The 18,420-nt window shown below is 36.7% G+C and overlaps 1 protein-coding gene across 10 annotated transcripts in view; it reads right to left on the reverse strand.

Moving 5' to 3' along the window:
• ADAM23 (ADAM metallopeptidase domain 23) overlaps positions 1-18,420 on the reverse strand; it is a 69,284-nt gene that overhangs the window by 43,676 nt on the left and 7,188 nt on the right. For all 10 annotated transcript variants that reach the window (XR_008437854.1, XM_053982187.1, XM_053982183.1 and 7 more), the window contains exons 3-4: positions 14,879-14,955; positions 1,267-1,330 (exon numbers count right to left, since the gene is read on the reverse strand). Coding sequence is in view for 9 of the 10 variants with exons in the window: in XM_053982187.1 (XP_053838162.1) it covers positions 1,267-1,330; positions 14,879-14,955 (141 nt within the window). In the remaining variant the exon portion in view is untranslated. The remainder of the gene's footprint in view (positions 1-1,266; positions 1,331-14,878; positions 14,956-18,420) is intronic.

Here is an 18,420-nt window from a genome sequence, read left to right on the forward strand (position 1 = left end):
CTAAATAAAGCAATTCAGAAAACATCCCCTAGGAAGTTTGGATCAAGTTACTGCAGCATGCAAAGGTAGCCCATTTGCTGAGTCTGAAGTTCTAATATAATTTTCCAGTCAGATTCATGATTCAGCAACCGCAGTGCTCAATGCTAGTGCTGCAGCTGACAATTGCATGAGCTTGTCTAAATGCCAGAGGGAATTGTTTTCTTGCATCATTTAGCATTTTTTGCCTATTCTGCAGAATACTGAGTCTTAATGGAACAACTTCCTTTGCATGTAACATGAAACTGTTTTTCTTCTTCAGTGGAAGAAAACAAAACAGCATATCTCAGTAATTACATTGCAATGGAATTGTTTAATTCTGCCCTAATCTGCCATTTATTATTTTATTTGAGATTCTCTACAGCAGGGCAAAATAATAAACCAAACATCTACTTGGACAAACAACAGTCCTGACTTTCTGAAGACTTGAATACAACCAGAATGTTTGCTTGCCTCCACTCTAAATACAGATATAATTCACACATATGTTTGCAAGAAATATTTTGGCATTTCTACCAAATACAAAAAATAATTCCCTTCAAATATAGTTTATAACCATCCTAGGAATCTTCCAGTCCTTATTTTCTTAATACAAACAAACAAAAAGACTGATCTGGTTCCTGTAGGGCTGAACTACCTTGCAGAACTTTAATCTGGCTTTGGATCAATAGCCTCTGGCACTGAATTCAATTTGAGAGCTAGTCTGACAAAATTAATTGGATGTCTAGCAATATGCTGATTTTGTAATAACTCCAGAGGTTAAGGTTTCAGTTAAATCTTGCATTTTCTGTTTCACAGCTGTATCATTCTTGCAAACAAAAGTCACTGGAAGGCTTTTGGGTTTGTTTAAATGTCTTACATTACCATTATTCTTTCTCCTTGCACTTTGTGCTAAGGACACATAAATAGTTAATGAAGACTAATCTGATGGTGACTTCAACCCCTCCACCTCCTATATTTTACATGATGTAATTGTCCTGGCAGTTATGGATCGTCTTCACTACTACCACCTACAAATGCCTACTCCTCACCCCAAAACACAGCTTTCCTTTTCTGTACAATTCCTCTTGTATTACTGAAATACCCGTACAAGATGAGATCACAGTTACCGTCTATGTGTGGAAAAACACTTCTGAAGTTTATAAGTCTTGCAAAACATTTTTTCTCTTTTTTTTTTTTAACATTTCATTGGCATTGTTCCCTCAGAAAGACAATTTAAGAACACAATACCTTAGAAAATTTTGGCTTTCCATCTTCATAGTGAATCTCCACATAATTGGAAGATAACAAGTCACTGTCAAAGAAAGGATAAAGATGAGAAAAATCTGAGTACTCTTTCTATTGCTATCGGTAGGTTTGGGGGTTTTGTTAGCATTTTCAAACCATTTTTATTTTCCTTGTACATTAGTTTAAAAAAAAATCAAGCAGTTTGTGTTCAGTAAATGGTTTGATCGTACACTGGAAGTCAGAGTAGAAGGGGGAATTTCATTCTGCAATCTAATCCCCTGTATTTCAGCTTTACAATTAGATTACCAGCCTTCTAAATATGCAAAAAAAAAAATACTCCTTGGCTTCAGAACTTTCCTTGCTGACAGTAAATGTATTTTAGTTCATCACCATTTTCAAATAGCTTTTCCATTTTATCTAAAAGTGTAAATAGAGTGTATGTAAGGCTGAACAAACAAATACACCATTGTTATGAAGACAGGAGTGTATAATCACTTTCACAAACTTCAAATACTCAGGTTTTTTCCAAAAGCAATAATGTGCCTTAAAAGAAAACACACAATGCAGAACCCAAAACACACTCCATACTACCCTTTTTCTTACCTTCACCTTTTAAGATACCTTTCTCATTCTTATTTTATTCCTAACTCTGGCAAGAAAAATTTCAGAAGCATAAAATTTTTCCATAATGTGTCATTTACAGTTTGGGATTTTTTAAATTAATCTTAGCCAGCCTGTACACATCCTGCAATAACCTCAGTGCCCCAGTCACATCTCACCCTGTTACAATCAGGGTTGCAGCATAATGCCCAGGGAGAGCAAAGCAATTAAAGATGTTAACTGGCTCCACCAAATATGCAAGAGAAGCATTTTACTTAATGTGATCCAGAATTCTTAGCATTTTCAAAGCCTCTAATGTATACTTACAAATAAAAAAAAAAAGTTTTTAAAAATCATTAAAAGGTCTGATACTGGTACATATATCAAAACAAAAATATCATTGCAACAAATAAAAAAACACCATTATGTAAGTCTGGTGTGGCAAAATAGCTCTGATGGGAATTCATTACTAAAAACAACCTATGATAATGGGTATCTCAAACTCAGATTAGGCTATTATCAATCCTGGTAACACTTTAACTCTGGGACTCCTGGCTCCTCAAATCAATTCTTCATGCCATATTTATCAGGCATTATACTCATTAGAGAGCATCCTGCAGAAGTCAGGTACCAGTGGTTCTCTTAGAAGTTCTTTCTCATGAAACTGATACAGCACACTCTGGGCCTGCAAACCCAATGCTAATGGCCCTGAATAATTACTGAAGTCTAATAATTTGCCTTAAGCATCACTGTGAAGGCATTATTAAAAATATTTTTTTAAATGCAGATTTAAAAATAAATTCAGTTGCATGAAATAATTTTAACTTGGTGTCATAGTAAGCTAAAAATTTTCTGTACAAAATACAAATGCTGTAAAAATAGTGTAAGTACTTGACTACAATGCAAATATTTATTTCTTCAATGTGGCAAGATTGAAGCTTCTAAAAAGGTATGCATATATAAAACAATTAGAGTGTTTATAACATCCTTTTATTCTTTGCATTTTTCATGCTTGTTATGAAGCATAAAGACTACTGTTCCCAATAGGGGATGGTACAGACAAGGCTACAGGTAACTGACATAAGTAAGAAAACTGAAATCTGTAATTACAATACAAGTATTAAAAAAAATACTGAGAATTATTAAACACAGGAACTGTGCTCAACATGACAGGGCCCTGACCAGATTCCAACTTTTACAGACACTTCTGCTTCAATTCACAAAGGCTGTTTGGTTTCCTGAAACTAATTCCTGGATCAGCACTTATCTACCTGTTGCCAAATCAAGCTCACAGTTTCACACCTTCTTTTTTGCCCTCTTTTAGTAACCTTATATGACTGATTTCAGAACTTCTTTCTATGCTATCTAGTGCTTTTTGCATCTCGTAAGACTTGCAGTAAGTGATTTCCCACTGTGTCTACCGACTCACAACTAAATATAGTTTAATTACAGCATTTCTCTCAGATTTATCCTATTCTGTGTGACATAAGAGCTGCTCACAACTTCTTTAGTCTATCCTTCCAGAGTTTAGTATTCTTTTCTTGGATTTTGGTTGCGCTTCTGTTGTAACCCTCTTGGTTCCCTCATCTGCCAACCTTTTCCATTCTTTAGCTTCTCATTACTTCCAACTGCCAAGGAATTCCCAGTTGGGTTTTGTCCAAATACAGTGTCCCACATGATAGGACATCTAACATGGAATACTTATGATGGAAAACTCCTATATGTATATACACAAATATTACAAGTCCAAAGCAAGGATGCAGACAGTTTCCCAGTAGACTCTACACTTTTCTCATCACTGACTTTCCAACATGTATGGGGTCTGTGTGGCAAGGTTTTGGTAGTGGAGGGGCTAATCAGAGTGGCTCTCTGAGAAGCTGCTGGGAGCTTCCCCCATGTCCAACAGAGCTGGTGCCAGCCAGCTCCAAGATGGACCTTTGGCATCTGCAGGACACAAGGCACATCAGTGAAATTCTCCATGCTGAAGAAATTCCCTCCACAGAAAATTAAGGCCTGCTGTTTGTGATATACTTCCCAAATGCCATGCTATGAACAAAATGCAACTTTAATTTGTGAAGCACTCTTTTGGCAAATGTAACATAGTATCCACGACCTAGAAGGTGGAGTGGAATATCTTTTATAAGACAAATTTCACAAAATTGTTTCTCATGTAAGGCTGGACCGGAGTGTTTATCACTAGTTTCTGGCCATTACTATGTTTTTAAGCTTGCCACAGGTAGCCACCAAGGTCATGCAATGGCATTTTTCTCTTAACATTTCCTTCAGAACAGCAAGAATTTTGAACATCTCATTATAAAAAAACCCAGTCAGCTGCTCCTTAAACTGTATGCCTCCACCTTGGCAAGTACCTGATTTCTGTCAGGTACCTTGTATCACTTTATCTTATTTCAAGTATCTGTCTACACTAGCAATAAGCATCCAAAAGAACACCTTGTTTGCAATCATTGAAAAAGACAGGAAGGGTAAGAAAATTTGTTCTACATTTTGCTAAAACTCCAGGAATAGCAACAGATGTAAAAATATACATAGAACTGCTACTGCAAATTTCCCCTACAAATCTTTTACCTGTTATTAATGCTGACAAATCTGACAAAAGACATAAGAAAGTACTAAAGAAAAAAAAAAAAGAATGCTTAACTAAAATAACTTTCAAACATTTTTTTCCTACACAAAAGACATACACAGAAGAGCACTGTAATTTCACCAGGAGATGTGATGGGGTTCTTCATGTAAGTGGCATCAAAAAGAAAGACCTAGAATACACTGATTAAGAGCTCATGTAGAAGAGCAATTGCCTGAGGAATGAGGCACAGAACTCATGCACGAAGTAGGGGTCTCCACAGCTCAAAATAACTCTTCTTCCTTCATTATCACTTACAGAATGCCTAAATTTACCTCTGAAAGGCAAACCTGAGTTCTATGAAATACATTTGCATCTCATCTACAGTGGACTGTTTTGCCACATTTGATTTTCAGTATGACAAGCACCAGAAACAGTGCAAGCTTTAACTGAAATGAGTGTCAGTTATGATCACATCAGACAAAAGTCTGTTTAGGTAGTGACACATCAGTATGATCCTTTACAACAAACATATAAAGTTACAACATATTGAATGAACTAATGACAAAATTATTTGTCTGCTGTGTCCTTTTCTACAGTTCCTTCCACCCTGCCTTGTTTATCACAAGGATAGATGGATAGAGCTGTCTTGCTCCCTGGCTCTTCTATCTGAGTTACACTGAGAAATGCAAAATAAGCAGCAAAGGGATATGCCATTCCCTGTAGCTGCTGCCTTTGAAGGCATAAACCAGCTGTTAAAGCAAGCAGCAGATGCTTTCTGAAGAACTCGCATCCACTTCCCTGGCATGTACTTCACTGCTGATGTTTTCATTAGCAGGAGAGCTGCAGAGTAAAAGTGGCTTACCTCAGCTGGCATCTAACAATCCTGATGAAGAGAATTGATTTGGGTAGGAAAAGGCTATGAAATTACCAAAAGATATCATATACAAGTAAGCAAATTACCTTACAGCAACCCAGTAGACAGTCTGCAGAAAATCAGAGTACAGCAAGAATTACCTTTCTTGCATACTTCTTAAATTATCTTTATACAAACCTATTACCAGGCAATACTTTATTAACTATTCTGAAATGTTTCAAGTTCAGTACCAGTGTCTGAGCAATCTAGTTTAGTTGAATTATTTAACAGAACACCCATGAGATTTTTTGTCCATTTGACAGATATAGTTTAGTAGCACATAAAGATGGGAAAAACAAAGAGACCTTGCTGCAGTATTGTTTTAAGATGATCAAGGCACCGTCATCTAATGCAATGCCCATCTACAGCCTTGTTTCACAGAATCACAGAATAATGAGGTTGGAAGAGACCTCTAAGATCATCAAGTCCAACCTATGCCTTAACACCTCAACTAGACTATAGCACCAAGTGCCATGTCCAGTCTTTTTTTAAACACATCCAGAGATGGTGGTTCTACCACCTCCCTGGGAAGACAATTCCAGTACTTTATTGTTCTTTCAGTGGAAATTTTTTTCTAATATCTAACCTATACCTTCCCTGACGTAGCTTGAGACTGTGTCCTCTTGTTCTGTCAGTTGCTGCCCGGTGGAAGAGACCAACCCCCACCTGTCTACAACCTCCCTTCAGGAAGTTGTAGAGGGCAATAAGGTCACCTCTAAGCCTCCTCTTCTCCAGGCTAAACAACCCCAGCTCCTTCAAACGTTCCTCATAGTGCTTGTGTTCCAAGCCCCTCACTAGCCTCGTTGCCCTCCTCTGGATGTGCTCAAGCATCTCAATATCCTTCCTAAACTGAGGGGCCCACAACTGGACACAGTACTCGAGATGTGGTCTTACCAGCATCGAGTACAGGGGGAGAATGACCTCCCTACTCCTGCTGGTCACACAATTCCTAATGCAGGCCAGGATGCCATTGGCCTTCTTGGCCACTAAGGCACATTGCTGGCTCATATCCAACCGGCTGTCGACCAACACCCCCAGGTCCCTTTCCGCCTGAACACTGTCCAGCCACACCGACCCCAGCCTGTAACGCTGTAGGGGATTTTTGTGGCCAAAATGTAGAACTCGGCACTTAGACTTATTAAACTTCATGCTGTTGGACTCTGCCCATCCATCCAACCGATCTAAGTCTCTCTGCAGAGCCCTCCTTCCTTCCAATAGATCAACACAAGCTCCCAGCTTAGTGTCACCTGCAAATTTACTAATGAAGGAGTCAATGCCCTCATCCATGCTGTCTATAAAAATATTAAATAGTACTGGTCCCAGTTCAGACCCCTGAGGGACACCACTGGTGCCTGGCCACCAGCTGGATGCAACACCATTCACCATCACTCTCTGGGCCCGGCCATCCAGCCAGTTCCTAACCCAGCGAAGAGTGCTTCTGTCCAAGCCGTGGGCTGCCAGCTTTTCCAGGAGTGTGCTATGGGAGACAGTATCAAAGGCCTTGCTGAAGTCTAAATGGACAACATCCACAGCCTTTCCTGCATCTACCAGACAAGTTACCTGGTCATAGAAGGAGATCAGGTTGGTCAGACATGACCTACCCTTTGTAAACCCATGTTGACTGGGTCTGTTTATATTAACAGTTTCAATTATACTGACAAACTTTGTTGAACTCACTGTTTTAAGGCAAATTTATTCAATTTCTAGCATGCATTTACATTAGTCTTTACTTGACTGTTGTCTTTGAAGCTGCTCTGACAAGAGTGTCTCCAAGGAATAAATAAACTGCTAATATTAATTATTTTTTAAAACAGGATTTAGCACTTTTCCTTATATTATCTTGAAGGAGCTTAAAAATCGGAACATGATACTGTGGAACAAGCAATTGTGTTTACAAGTAATTAGCAGAAAAAAAATGATGATGCAAATGTATAGGTTAACGTTTTCATAACTATGGAATCAACAGAAGTACTCACTCCTGCTATTAATAGCATAATAATTCTGTAACAGTAAACAGTACATTTATTTAAAAATCACTTCTTGCATGGTCTTGCTATTGTTGCTTGGTTTTGCTTCACTTGTCTTTTAGGTAGAAAAAACGATGACCTAACCACAAGTTTACAAACTGAAATTACCTAGGTGATCTTCAAATGGGGAATAGGTCTCCAAAAAAGACTGACAGGAAAGCATGTAATAGAATGGTTTAGAATACTCATTTAGAATGGTGTAGAAAATGCTGCATATTTTTTTCTAGATCAGTCTGTCTCTCTCAGTGCTAGAAACCCTGAGTTAGTTCAAGGGAGTTCAAGAAACAAATTCATGATCCTTTTCCTAGCTGTGTCCTGAAGCTCTCCCTCTGAGAATGGAAAATGCTGCATTTTATTGGCTACTTCAGCAAGCATTTTGAAGACAGCAGTTGAAGAGTTCTTTAGAATATTAATAGTATGTTGGTCAATTTCCACCATATTTTTGTTTACCATCGTACTGAAGATGATATCACTTTTAAAAGTGCTATGCACAAGGATATGAAGCCACAAACAGCTAGACAATATTACAGAACGCGAGTTCTATGCCACGGAAGACACTTCAGTGCAATTTGTTATGACTGAAGTTTCCTAGAAGGGCAATTGACAAAACAAAAATTTCATTTAAACAATTGTTCAAATTTATTCAATATTGCCTTTTAATTTATCTCTTTTCTTTCCTCACCAGCATGGAAAATTTATCAGTAAGAATTTTATTAACCTGTAGTGTAAGATTGAGGGCTGCCACCTGTCTTTGCCAAAATGGTCTCATCCAATGGTAATCATATTTGCTAAAGCTTCTTTCATTTAAAGGAAGGTTTTGTAGATAAAAGAGAAACTTGTTTCTTCTCCTCTTAAGCGCTTCACTGAATGTGCCAGACGTTCTGATACTTTGTGTCTAATAGTAACACTCCTATTGAAAACAAATCTTTCCATGAAACAAAAAATCCAACCAGATATGGGGGTTTTCCCCATTATTATTTTATTTCTAATACCAAAAAAGAGTGGAATAAGCTTAGTTATACTTACAGAGAGCTGACTTGACTTCAAATTAGATTAACAACTATAGTAGAATCAGAGGTACATTCCAGCAAATTCAAAGTTTATTTCGGTTCCCTTAACCCATGCTTCTATGTTGAACTATAATGTGCAACTTCAGCTCTGTCACTGAATCAAGTTAAATTCAGTTACAGAGGTTCCTAGGGGCTTGGCTGATGAACTTAATCATATGCCAGGCATACATAGGCTTCATATCAGCTCCAAATGTAAAGATTTCAGCCTTCCTACAAAGCAATTTGAAATGCCAGGAATACACTTCAACATAAAGATCTCACTGTTGACAAACCTGAACCATATCAGAAATCAGCTGAAACACCTACTAAAGTGGAAAGACAACAATTCTTTCCCATTGCCAGGGTACAGCGGTTGCATGTGGGAATAAGAACATAACCTAAGAAAGGATACATTGAGGCAGACAGCTGCTTAGTAGGTTGTCTGACAGCAAACATTGCTACTCACGTAGCAATCTTTCAGGGAGTTTCTCAGCACCCAGTGATCTGTTGACACCAGGATTTCATAAACCAGAGTTAGTGTAATTGTTTGCAATGTCTCCCAGTAGATTTCTTTTCAGTAAGTTCTTCCAATTCTTTAGTTCCTGGAAACAGTTTAATATGTACAGCATCCTGTAAGAAAATTTACCTTTTAATTATTTTTGTCAGAAGCACCTTCTTTCAAACTTCCTGCTGCATTTAATAGCAGAATTGTTACATGGGAGGGAGAAGGCAATACCCTCATCCTGCCACACGGAATTTTACAGTATTGTCATATCACTACAGATGTGTATTTGTTTTCCCAAGGCTTGTTGACCCTAACAATCCACCAAAGCAATGGCTGCATCTCAGCTGACAGATTCAAAAAACTGTTCAGATAGATGAGAGATCCACACTTAAATCTGGGATCAGAAGTGCACAGATGAAGTTTTCCCTCCCCAAGGAAGTGGTTTGACAAGTGGTACTTTATACAAGGACATGTGGCAACAGGACAAGGGGGAATGGCTTTAAACTGGAAAATGATAGATTTAGATATAATGAAGGACCTCTTTACTGTGAGAGTTTTACGGTGAGAGTTTTTCACATCTGCCTCTAAGACTTGACACATGAAAATGCCCATTGAGACAAATGATAATTTTTAATAGATTGCTTCCAGCTCCAGGAGTAAAGCTCTGTTATCTACAGCTGAGAAATGCAAGACTGCACTTACAGGAGGACACACACATTGCTGTAAAATCCTAACACTGACTTCCTTGCATTTCATCTGTAACAAGTATTTCAAAGCAAATTAGAGTTTAACATTCCACAGTATTATTACTGCATTTAATTTAGCTTATGTATCTTATAGGATCCATTTAATACCCTAAATGTTTAAGTGTTTATTTAAGAAATGTCATAAATACTCAGTTTCCTTCTGAAAAACTGTGCCTCGTTTTCCCATTTTCATTTAAAAAAGAATTAAATTTTATTTTAAAAAGAATTATGAAAAAAACCTCAAGAATCAAGTTGTTTCTCAAATAATTCAATTATTGTTCTACTGTTTTTTAAATTAGGCTAACATTGTAACCTCCTCTGGGACCGTTCTCCAGTTAATTGAGTCCTACAGAAACATATACCACAATGAATAAACACCAATTATAAGGTTTAAACAATTAGATAAAATTTGCTGTTATGTTGGCTGCACTTCACAAAAGAAACTAACTTTCCACCATAGTCATCATATGTTAATGTCTCAAATTGTTAAGTGGTGTTATGGTCAAAGGCAGTGGGGTTGGGTTTTTTCAGTTCATGTCAAAGTTACCAAATACTTTTTCTATGATATCTTCATAGAAAAGAAATCCATTTTCCTGGTAACAGAGTTTCCTGGAAAGATGGACTACTACAGAGAAAAGAAAGAAAAGCTAAAAAAATATAGACTGATTCTGGTGATTTTTTTTTCTCCCCTTCCCCAAGAATCCTAAATTTTGAGGCAAGTTATCCATAGGAAGGGAGAGAAAATTTTGTCTTTGGGTTTTCCCTCTGTTTCTGTCCATATCAATTAACTAATTTCCAATTCTTGGATGTGTCTCAGCCACCGCAGTCCCAGTGGGTGAAGGTTCCAGTATAGCCTCAGCCTTCTGTGCTGGTGGAGACCTCTTTATTTAGGGGCTGGAGCTAGATCATGGTTGCAAACTGTTGGAAAATACAGCCAACTTCCCTCCTCACTAAAAAAAGCAGCAAGTAGAAATTTTTAATTCACTGCCTTTGGTAGTACTGCTCTTTAATGTGTTTTAGTACTACACCAGAACATAAAGCCTGCTACCTTTAAATGGGACATTAGGAGTTAACTGCAAAAACTCTTCTCTTTCAGCAGAACAGCAAGTTAAAAGACTTTTACATGTTGCTGGAAATGAGATCATTAAAAACTAATTTTCTAGCACCTTGCAAACATTTGTTTGTGTAAATAATGCATCAATATAAAATAAGAAACTGGTCAGATATACTAGGATCATTGATTACCCAAATACAATGTTACAACATTGCCGTTTGAGGACAAAAGTGAACTCACTGAAATAAGTGAACACTTTCAAAGGCTTTTTATATAAATTGTGTTTTATGACAATGCTACATGCTACTCATTGCATAGGAAATTTATTGAGTTTGGGCAGACAATCTTAGCTTAATTGTAAGTCTAACTTTTCAAATGGGATTGCTACCCCACTGCAAGCTTCCATTTTCATACTAAGAGTGTTAGCTAAAACCATTATTTAATCAATTACAGATTATAAAACTATTACTTTTTGCATCAAGTTATTTCCACAATCAACATATCTGCAATTATTATGCATCATCATAAGTGGTATCACACTGAGAGCCTGCAACTGGTCAAACACTTGAGTGTAGCAAGGGGCAAGATGTCCAAAATTCTGGAGTAACCCACCTTGCTAAGGAGTTCAAAAAGTGAGTTCTTTTTCCCTGAGTCTTCTTGTCAGAAAAAGCTACCAAAAATCACCCTTAGGATAACAAATTATATTTCATCTGGTTTAGACCATGTGAAACTGCAAAGTTGGTTACCCATTCAAGCTCCATACAAATCTTACATATTAATTGTCTCTGCACACTGGATTCAAGGGCTTGAGGGGCTCGCATTTCTTTCAAGCTGTTTGTGCCATTGCATCATGGCAAGATGGAAAACAAAGTAAAATTTTCTAGTAACATGCTCCATAAGCTTTCAGACTGCCACCTCTTCTTCTTACAAAATCTCAACAGTTATTAATAAAATTGAATATCCAATTTTCTTCACTTAATTGTCAAGTTACAGTATTTGCTGTGAGAAAAGAGCATCTGCAAATAGGAGGTAGACAATCACACAGTTTCTAACAGTGGTAAAGAAAACCAAAAACTAGAACCTGTTTGCATGTAACAACCATCCTTGATTTTAGCTTTAATTACTTGTAGAACATTCAAAAAAACCACAGGAACAAAACCAAAATGCACAGAACACATACAGTGTCGGTGGCATTAACTCACCTTAGACCAACTGATACAAATATATTCATCATATACAAGAGTATTCCCAATTGTTCTGCCTTTGCTTCTGACTAGACATTAGCAGTACCTGTATGCCAACTAAAACCCAACATAGTAGCAAAATAGCTGTTTTTTGCTGAACACATAAACATAACTGAAACACAAGAATGGGTCTTGTTCAAATCATTGTCTACAGGTATTTACAATTTATGTTCCAAGTTTTATGACTTACAATTTTAGAGTACTATGTCCAGTCAAAAACTAGCACAGGTTTTTAAAGTCATTTTCTGGAGCAGAACCAGAAAAAAAGTCAAACGTTTATGAGTCAAAAACCACTAAAGAAGCTAGGAGAAAACCTAATGTATAAAGAGGCAAGCAGTAGGGATATCATTAAGGCATCCGACCACCCTGTGCCTTATATATAGGCAGTAAGAACACTCCTGATATCACAAGAGCAGAACCTCTTCAGCCAAGGTGCACAGCAAGTTCGTTCTCTCTCTCTATATGAAGTGACAGGCACTGCATTTCTTGATTGCTGAGAAAGCAGCCACAATTAGAAAAAAATCCATACATTTACTTATGAACTGTTTGTTGTTAAAAATAAGCAAGGACAAACAGCAGGACTGGACAAGAGGTAACATTGCCAGGATATGGGGAATGTCAATAGGCTTGTGATTTTACTTGAATAATAGCCACTCACCATGAGACTCAGACAGGAAATGCAACAAAACCCAAATTCTAATGAACAGGAGATAAGAGTTCTGGTCTTCATTATTGTCTCTGTTAGGCCACTGACCGACAGGCCATGGAAGAAGCCACTCAGGCACCGTCTTGAAGAGGTTCAACCAGAAATTTAGAACAGATAAGAAGTGGTAAACAACATAATTTGTCTCCTGGGAAGGAACAAACTTATCTCAGGATGTCTGCCCAGACTTGTGGAAATGTGCAATCATTTTTATGGAACATTCAGGGAATGTGCCAAGGGTAGAAAAGGTTAATCAGGACATAACGTGTCGGAAAATGGAGAGGAGGTGGCCTAAATAGGAGTCACTAGTGGAAGCTGCAAGATAGTCTGCTTGTTTAGCACAGCCCTGCCCTGATCACTGCTGTCTGTCCTATGTTAAGTCCTACTTGTAATATTCCCTTTGTGACCTTGCTCTCTATTCTGCATAGGTGTGCTCTGCAAAAAACCTCGAGAATCAGTCAACAAGTATAGGGAGATCTGTATCTGGAAAGACTAAGGCCTAAGACAGTGACCACACAGAGACCTCAAGCCTAGGCATAAATATTGAATGAACTTAAAGCCTGTGTTAACATTTGTGTCTGTGAATGCTGTCCTGCCCGTGAATCAGGAGAGAGCTGGCATACCTTTCACCAGCAAACTTTCAATTTTCATCAGCTGTGGAAGAACTTAATGAACCTGTTTTCTTCTTATTCACCTAAGTGCTGTCAGCATATTTACATGGTGCCAGTAAAGGCAATGGTTTCTCTTTGTCACTGTCTGTGTGACCAGCCATACCCTACATACACTGCCAAACTGGGAATGTGTGCTCACACTCGCTGGATGTGCAGACAGGAGCCGTGGAAAGCAGACCAAGAGGAGGTATTCCCTGTAGCTTAGAGGGCACTAAATATTGGTTCGCTTCACAAATATGTCATGATTATCCACTGGAATTACTATTCACAGGTCCAACTCTCACAAAACAATTGCATTACACTATAATTTTTCCAGAGCCTAGAGAACATCCAGTTATCTTCAAGTTTTCTTTGTCCTTCAATTGTGTGACATTCCCAGCCTTCGCACTAATTCATCTTTTGCCAGACACTCAAGGCTTCACATAACATTTTGAAAGATAAAAATGCAAAAGCAACTTAACTTCAAAATTATGCATGGATGAAGGAAAATGTTTCCAGCTCACCTTTACAGCAAAATATCTGATAATTAGCAGCCAAGAAGCCAAATACACAAATATACATTCTGCAAATTTTCTAAAGCCGTAACTTGCTGCTTTTAAAAACTATTAGATTAACTAAGTTTGCGTCTTTATTCCTAACAAAACTTCCCTTTTATGACCGTTTAAGACCAAAAAAAGACCTCATATGAACCTCAAGACCAGAGGAATGCTTTTTAAAATCAGTATGCAATTGTTTCTGTAAATTTGTTTCTCCTTTTTTATGCATGCTCAGTCTCAGGGGACATAGAAGGGGCAAATGCACTTTTGAGCTTTACATTTTACCTGTCCAATATTTAGTATGAATTTTATACTTCTACCTTATTCTTAAACTTTCAGCGGCCAAAAAAAAGGTCATTACAATTTTTAGAAAATCACAGTTCCACACCTTCAGCAGTGATATAAAAGCATGTGGGATATACACAACTAAATCACTACTGCCCTGTATTACAAGTCAGTTCTTCTAGACCAAAGAATTACATAAAATTGTCTGTCTTACAGCAAACAGACTCTAGCTGCATCTTTCAGCGCAGCCACACCATTAAGAGTCCCATCTCATTAGGAACTTCATGACTGTAGTGACAATAGCATGATTTCCAGATCATTAAAGATGAGTTATTCATATAAGTATTTACAGTATTTCTATACACTGACTTGAGCAACTAAAACATCTCATTATAATTCATCAATTAGTTTAAAAAAGGCACAAGAAAATCCACACTTTGCAAACACTACCAGTGCCAGAATTTCTCTGTTTATCACAATTTATTTTACCATGAACAATAAAATTTTAAGGGTATCTACTTTATGGGTGCCAGCAAGCATTGCTGATACATTACATAGAAAATATTAAATGTTGTTTTGTATTAATAAACTTGGATAACAGCATTTTTTTCAACAGATTTTGGAATATTACATGTTCTGACCTTATACCATAAAACGATAAGAGCAGGAGTGAAAGAAACCTCAAATCATGCACTTACTTATTCAATGTGAGGTCAAGGATGAATTTAGAGCCAAAGGCCTCAATCTGGAAACTTGCCTGGGCCAGATGTACAGCCTGTAAACAGAAACACACAGTTGTCAAAATTTTCACTGAGTTTTATATACAACAAATGTGACTGTAAAAAACAAAGTTATGGAAAACATGCTTATTTTCATGAATCTCATGAAAACTTTTGCCCTTGTACCAAATTCTGATTCAAAAGGATTTTCCTTTTCAGTGGGAAGCAAATGGCACCTGAAAAGCATGCTTTCAAATACACACTCATCCATCTTAAAAAGGAAAAAAAAAAAAAAGAGAGAAAAAAGTTTCACACAAATGTCTGTATTTTGCATAACCAGATGGCTATGTAACATAAGCATAAGTAATGTAGTATACTGTTCTTTTAATTTAGTTATTGCAATCATTCCCTTTAAAAGGCTGAAATAATTAAAGCATTTTTAATACACACTTTCAAATATGAAAATCATGGCAAGGCTCATGTTACACATTATGAAAAACTCCTTCAGAGTAATCACTTCACAATTAATGGCTTTGTACTTGGCACTGTAGCTAAATCATTATAAAGAATACTGATGCTGGTCATACAACAAATCAACATTAGCTTGTCTTGCATAGGGAGTTAAACTTAACTTCAGTATATTAGGTTCTTGTCAGATAAATTGTATTTATTTTTCTCTACACTGTAATAACTGTAGCCAAAGACATTTAAAACATGCTTACCTGTTTTCTAGAAAAATAGGGAGATGATAAGAGATAATCCAAGAATTTCTTTTTGTAAAGAGCTGTTCCAGCAGGGTTGAAGAAATTAGATCTGAATTTCACAGTATTTTCCCTGATAATGTTCTAATAAAATCATGCTTACTTATACACTAATTTGATACAGTATTCATAATTACACAAACCTGGAATATTATGACTAAGCCCATTAGTCAAAAGAGGAAAACTCCCTGTTTTTTATTAAACACCACAATTAACCCTCAGATATGTCACAGAAAAAATATCAAGTTCTAGCTAGTTTACAGCATAACTTAAATAGTATGAAGGTTGGCTTTTATGGCCCACAGTTCTGTTCTCTTTTGGAAATTTCTCCACAAAGGATAAGTTCTTTATGTTTCTCTTCCATTCCTGCACTACACAAAGCAGCACCCATTTTCATCTGCCTTCTCAGCAAAGTTATTAATCATCTTTCAGAAAATTTTCCAATATAATTTTTTTTAAGTTGCTAGTGTGACTAAAATCAGCTGTGACATTTCCTCTATTACTTTATCATTCTTTGCTGCCAGAATTATCATTTCCCTTTCAATAAGGTCACAGAGCTTTGTTGTCAAGCTTCTTTTTGAAAAATAAAAGTCATATACAAGTATTTTAAATACTTTTAATGCCATTAAACAATCTTAGCTAAAACCTGGTTTTGTTCATTTAAAAAATACAATGACTCTAAACGAGAGCTAAAAAAAATAATATTCCTAGCTGATATCTAAAACCATACAGAAGCAAACCGAGTACTAAGCTTTCTCCCTGTTCCATTTTTTGGTAAATGTATATTGTTATCTCACCAGTTCACCAATTTGCTAACACTGGCCTGGCAGATCTGAGTTTACAGCTGCTCTGAATCAGCAGAGTAAAACAGTTTAAGTATAAACACAAACAGGTGGCATGATCAGAGAGACTCTGCTAGCATATACATTAAAAAAAAAATAAAAAAAAAAAGAATGTCAGATTAAATACATGCCTAGTAGGAGAGGCTTTTCCACCCCAAATCCACTTTTTTTAAACAAATGAAATAAGGGAACAAGTATCACAAGGAGCTTTCCAAGCACCTGTTCATTACAAAAACCTTATTATGTTTTCAAAGCACACATGTATTAATTAAATTTATTTTAAAGCATGAAAATTTGTTACAGTAAAAGGGGTGCAATTAGTTTTATGCCATAAAGATTCCACTTAAGAGTTACACAAGCTACTGTTTTGAATCTCCTCCACATGTAACATTTACCTAAAAGGATGTGTCTTCATATATATGCCACAAACAATATCTCAATGTTAAATAACTGCAGAATTTACAAGAGCATGAACTATTCCATTGAGATCATTCTGAAACACATGGAATCTCTCCCTAGGCATCAGCGACTGATTTTAGTGGCAGCTAGATGGAAGACTAGTCTGATCTGCTATAGCTTTCCTATTGTCCAGTCAAGCCTGCTCAATGATACCTGTGTATCACCCTACAAGTTTCTAAGCCATGAACCATGTGTTCTTTATCTTTCTGCAATTGCAAATTATTAAAAGTAATTTTTATTCTTGGCCTTAAAATCCCTTCCTCTTGTAGAATTACATATAGCAACATTGCTATATGTAATTCTGAAAACAACCACTTCTGCGTACAAAAACACTACTTGCTATCTATTAGTGTGACTCCCTAACAGATGCAGCCTGTCACAAAAGCAATTGCTGCAAAGCAGCTGACACTAATTTGATGACCTGCAGCAGGGCATGTTCTCCACCAAACTCAGCCTAAACCATTGGTTACAAAAAGATTTTAAATCCCTGCAGTTTAGCAAAAGCACTGTTTTGAATTCAGGTGAATGCACTACACTACTGCTACAGCAAATACAGATTCTCTTAAGCCAGTTTAACAATAGATAACCACTCCCAAAAGCCATAAACCAGCTGAAGGTAATGAGACTAAATATCCAATCCTGAAGCATTATTTTCCTGCAATAAGTTAGCATAGAAAGCTAACCTGAATTATCACCAGGTGTTTTAAGCATTACAACCATAATGTACCACAATGATGGGTGATGGGAGGAAATATTTCAGAAAAGTATCTGCAATTCTGTTATCCACTTTATAATTTTACTGTATTCTCTCATCAGCTACTGTGTAATACAAATACCTGACGTATACTCTGAAATACAGCTTTCTTCTCATTGGCATATAAATATAAATTCCAACAAGAATATAATGTAGATCAACATGTATTTTGAAGAACATACACATTTTCTCAGGAAAAATATTAAACATCATCCTATTGTACGGCTCACACACATGCAAATGCTCACACCTGCAAAAGTATTCTTTATTTAATATAGAGGAGACCAAGTTCCTTTGTCTATGTTTGTTTATCAACTATAAACCTCTGCAGAGGTTCCTGCTTTGACAGCTATAGCCTATTCCAATGGCAAAGCTCCAAAATAATATAAAGTTTTTCTTCAGCAAAGACTTACTGATGATGTATAGAGATATGGGTTGAAGAAAGCTCTGAGTCTTTGAAATTCTTCCTGTCTTCATACCCAAATTTTAGGGAAAAAAAAGTATTTTTTTTTCCCTGTTCTGGGAACTTAAATTACTGGTAGAGTCATTGTAATAAGAGATTCTTCATACTAGGGACATTGTAAGAGTGCTATAGCTGCTTATGAAAAGTAGTAGCTCTCAGGGTTTTTTCCAAGCTAAAAATCCATATGTATAAAGAATTCCAGTTTCTTTCAAATCAGTCAGTAGGTTACAGTATGTTTTAAT

Source organism: Vidua macroura, chromosome 7 (assembly GCF_024509145.1).
Source record: "Vidua macroura isolate BioBank_ID:100142 chromosome 7, ASM2450914v1, whole genome shotgun sequence".
In the NCBI taxonomy this organism is placed as follows: domain Eukaryota; kingdom Metazoa; phylum Chordata; class Aves; order Passeriformes; family Viduidae; genus Vidua; species Vidua macroura.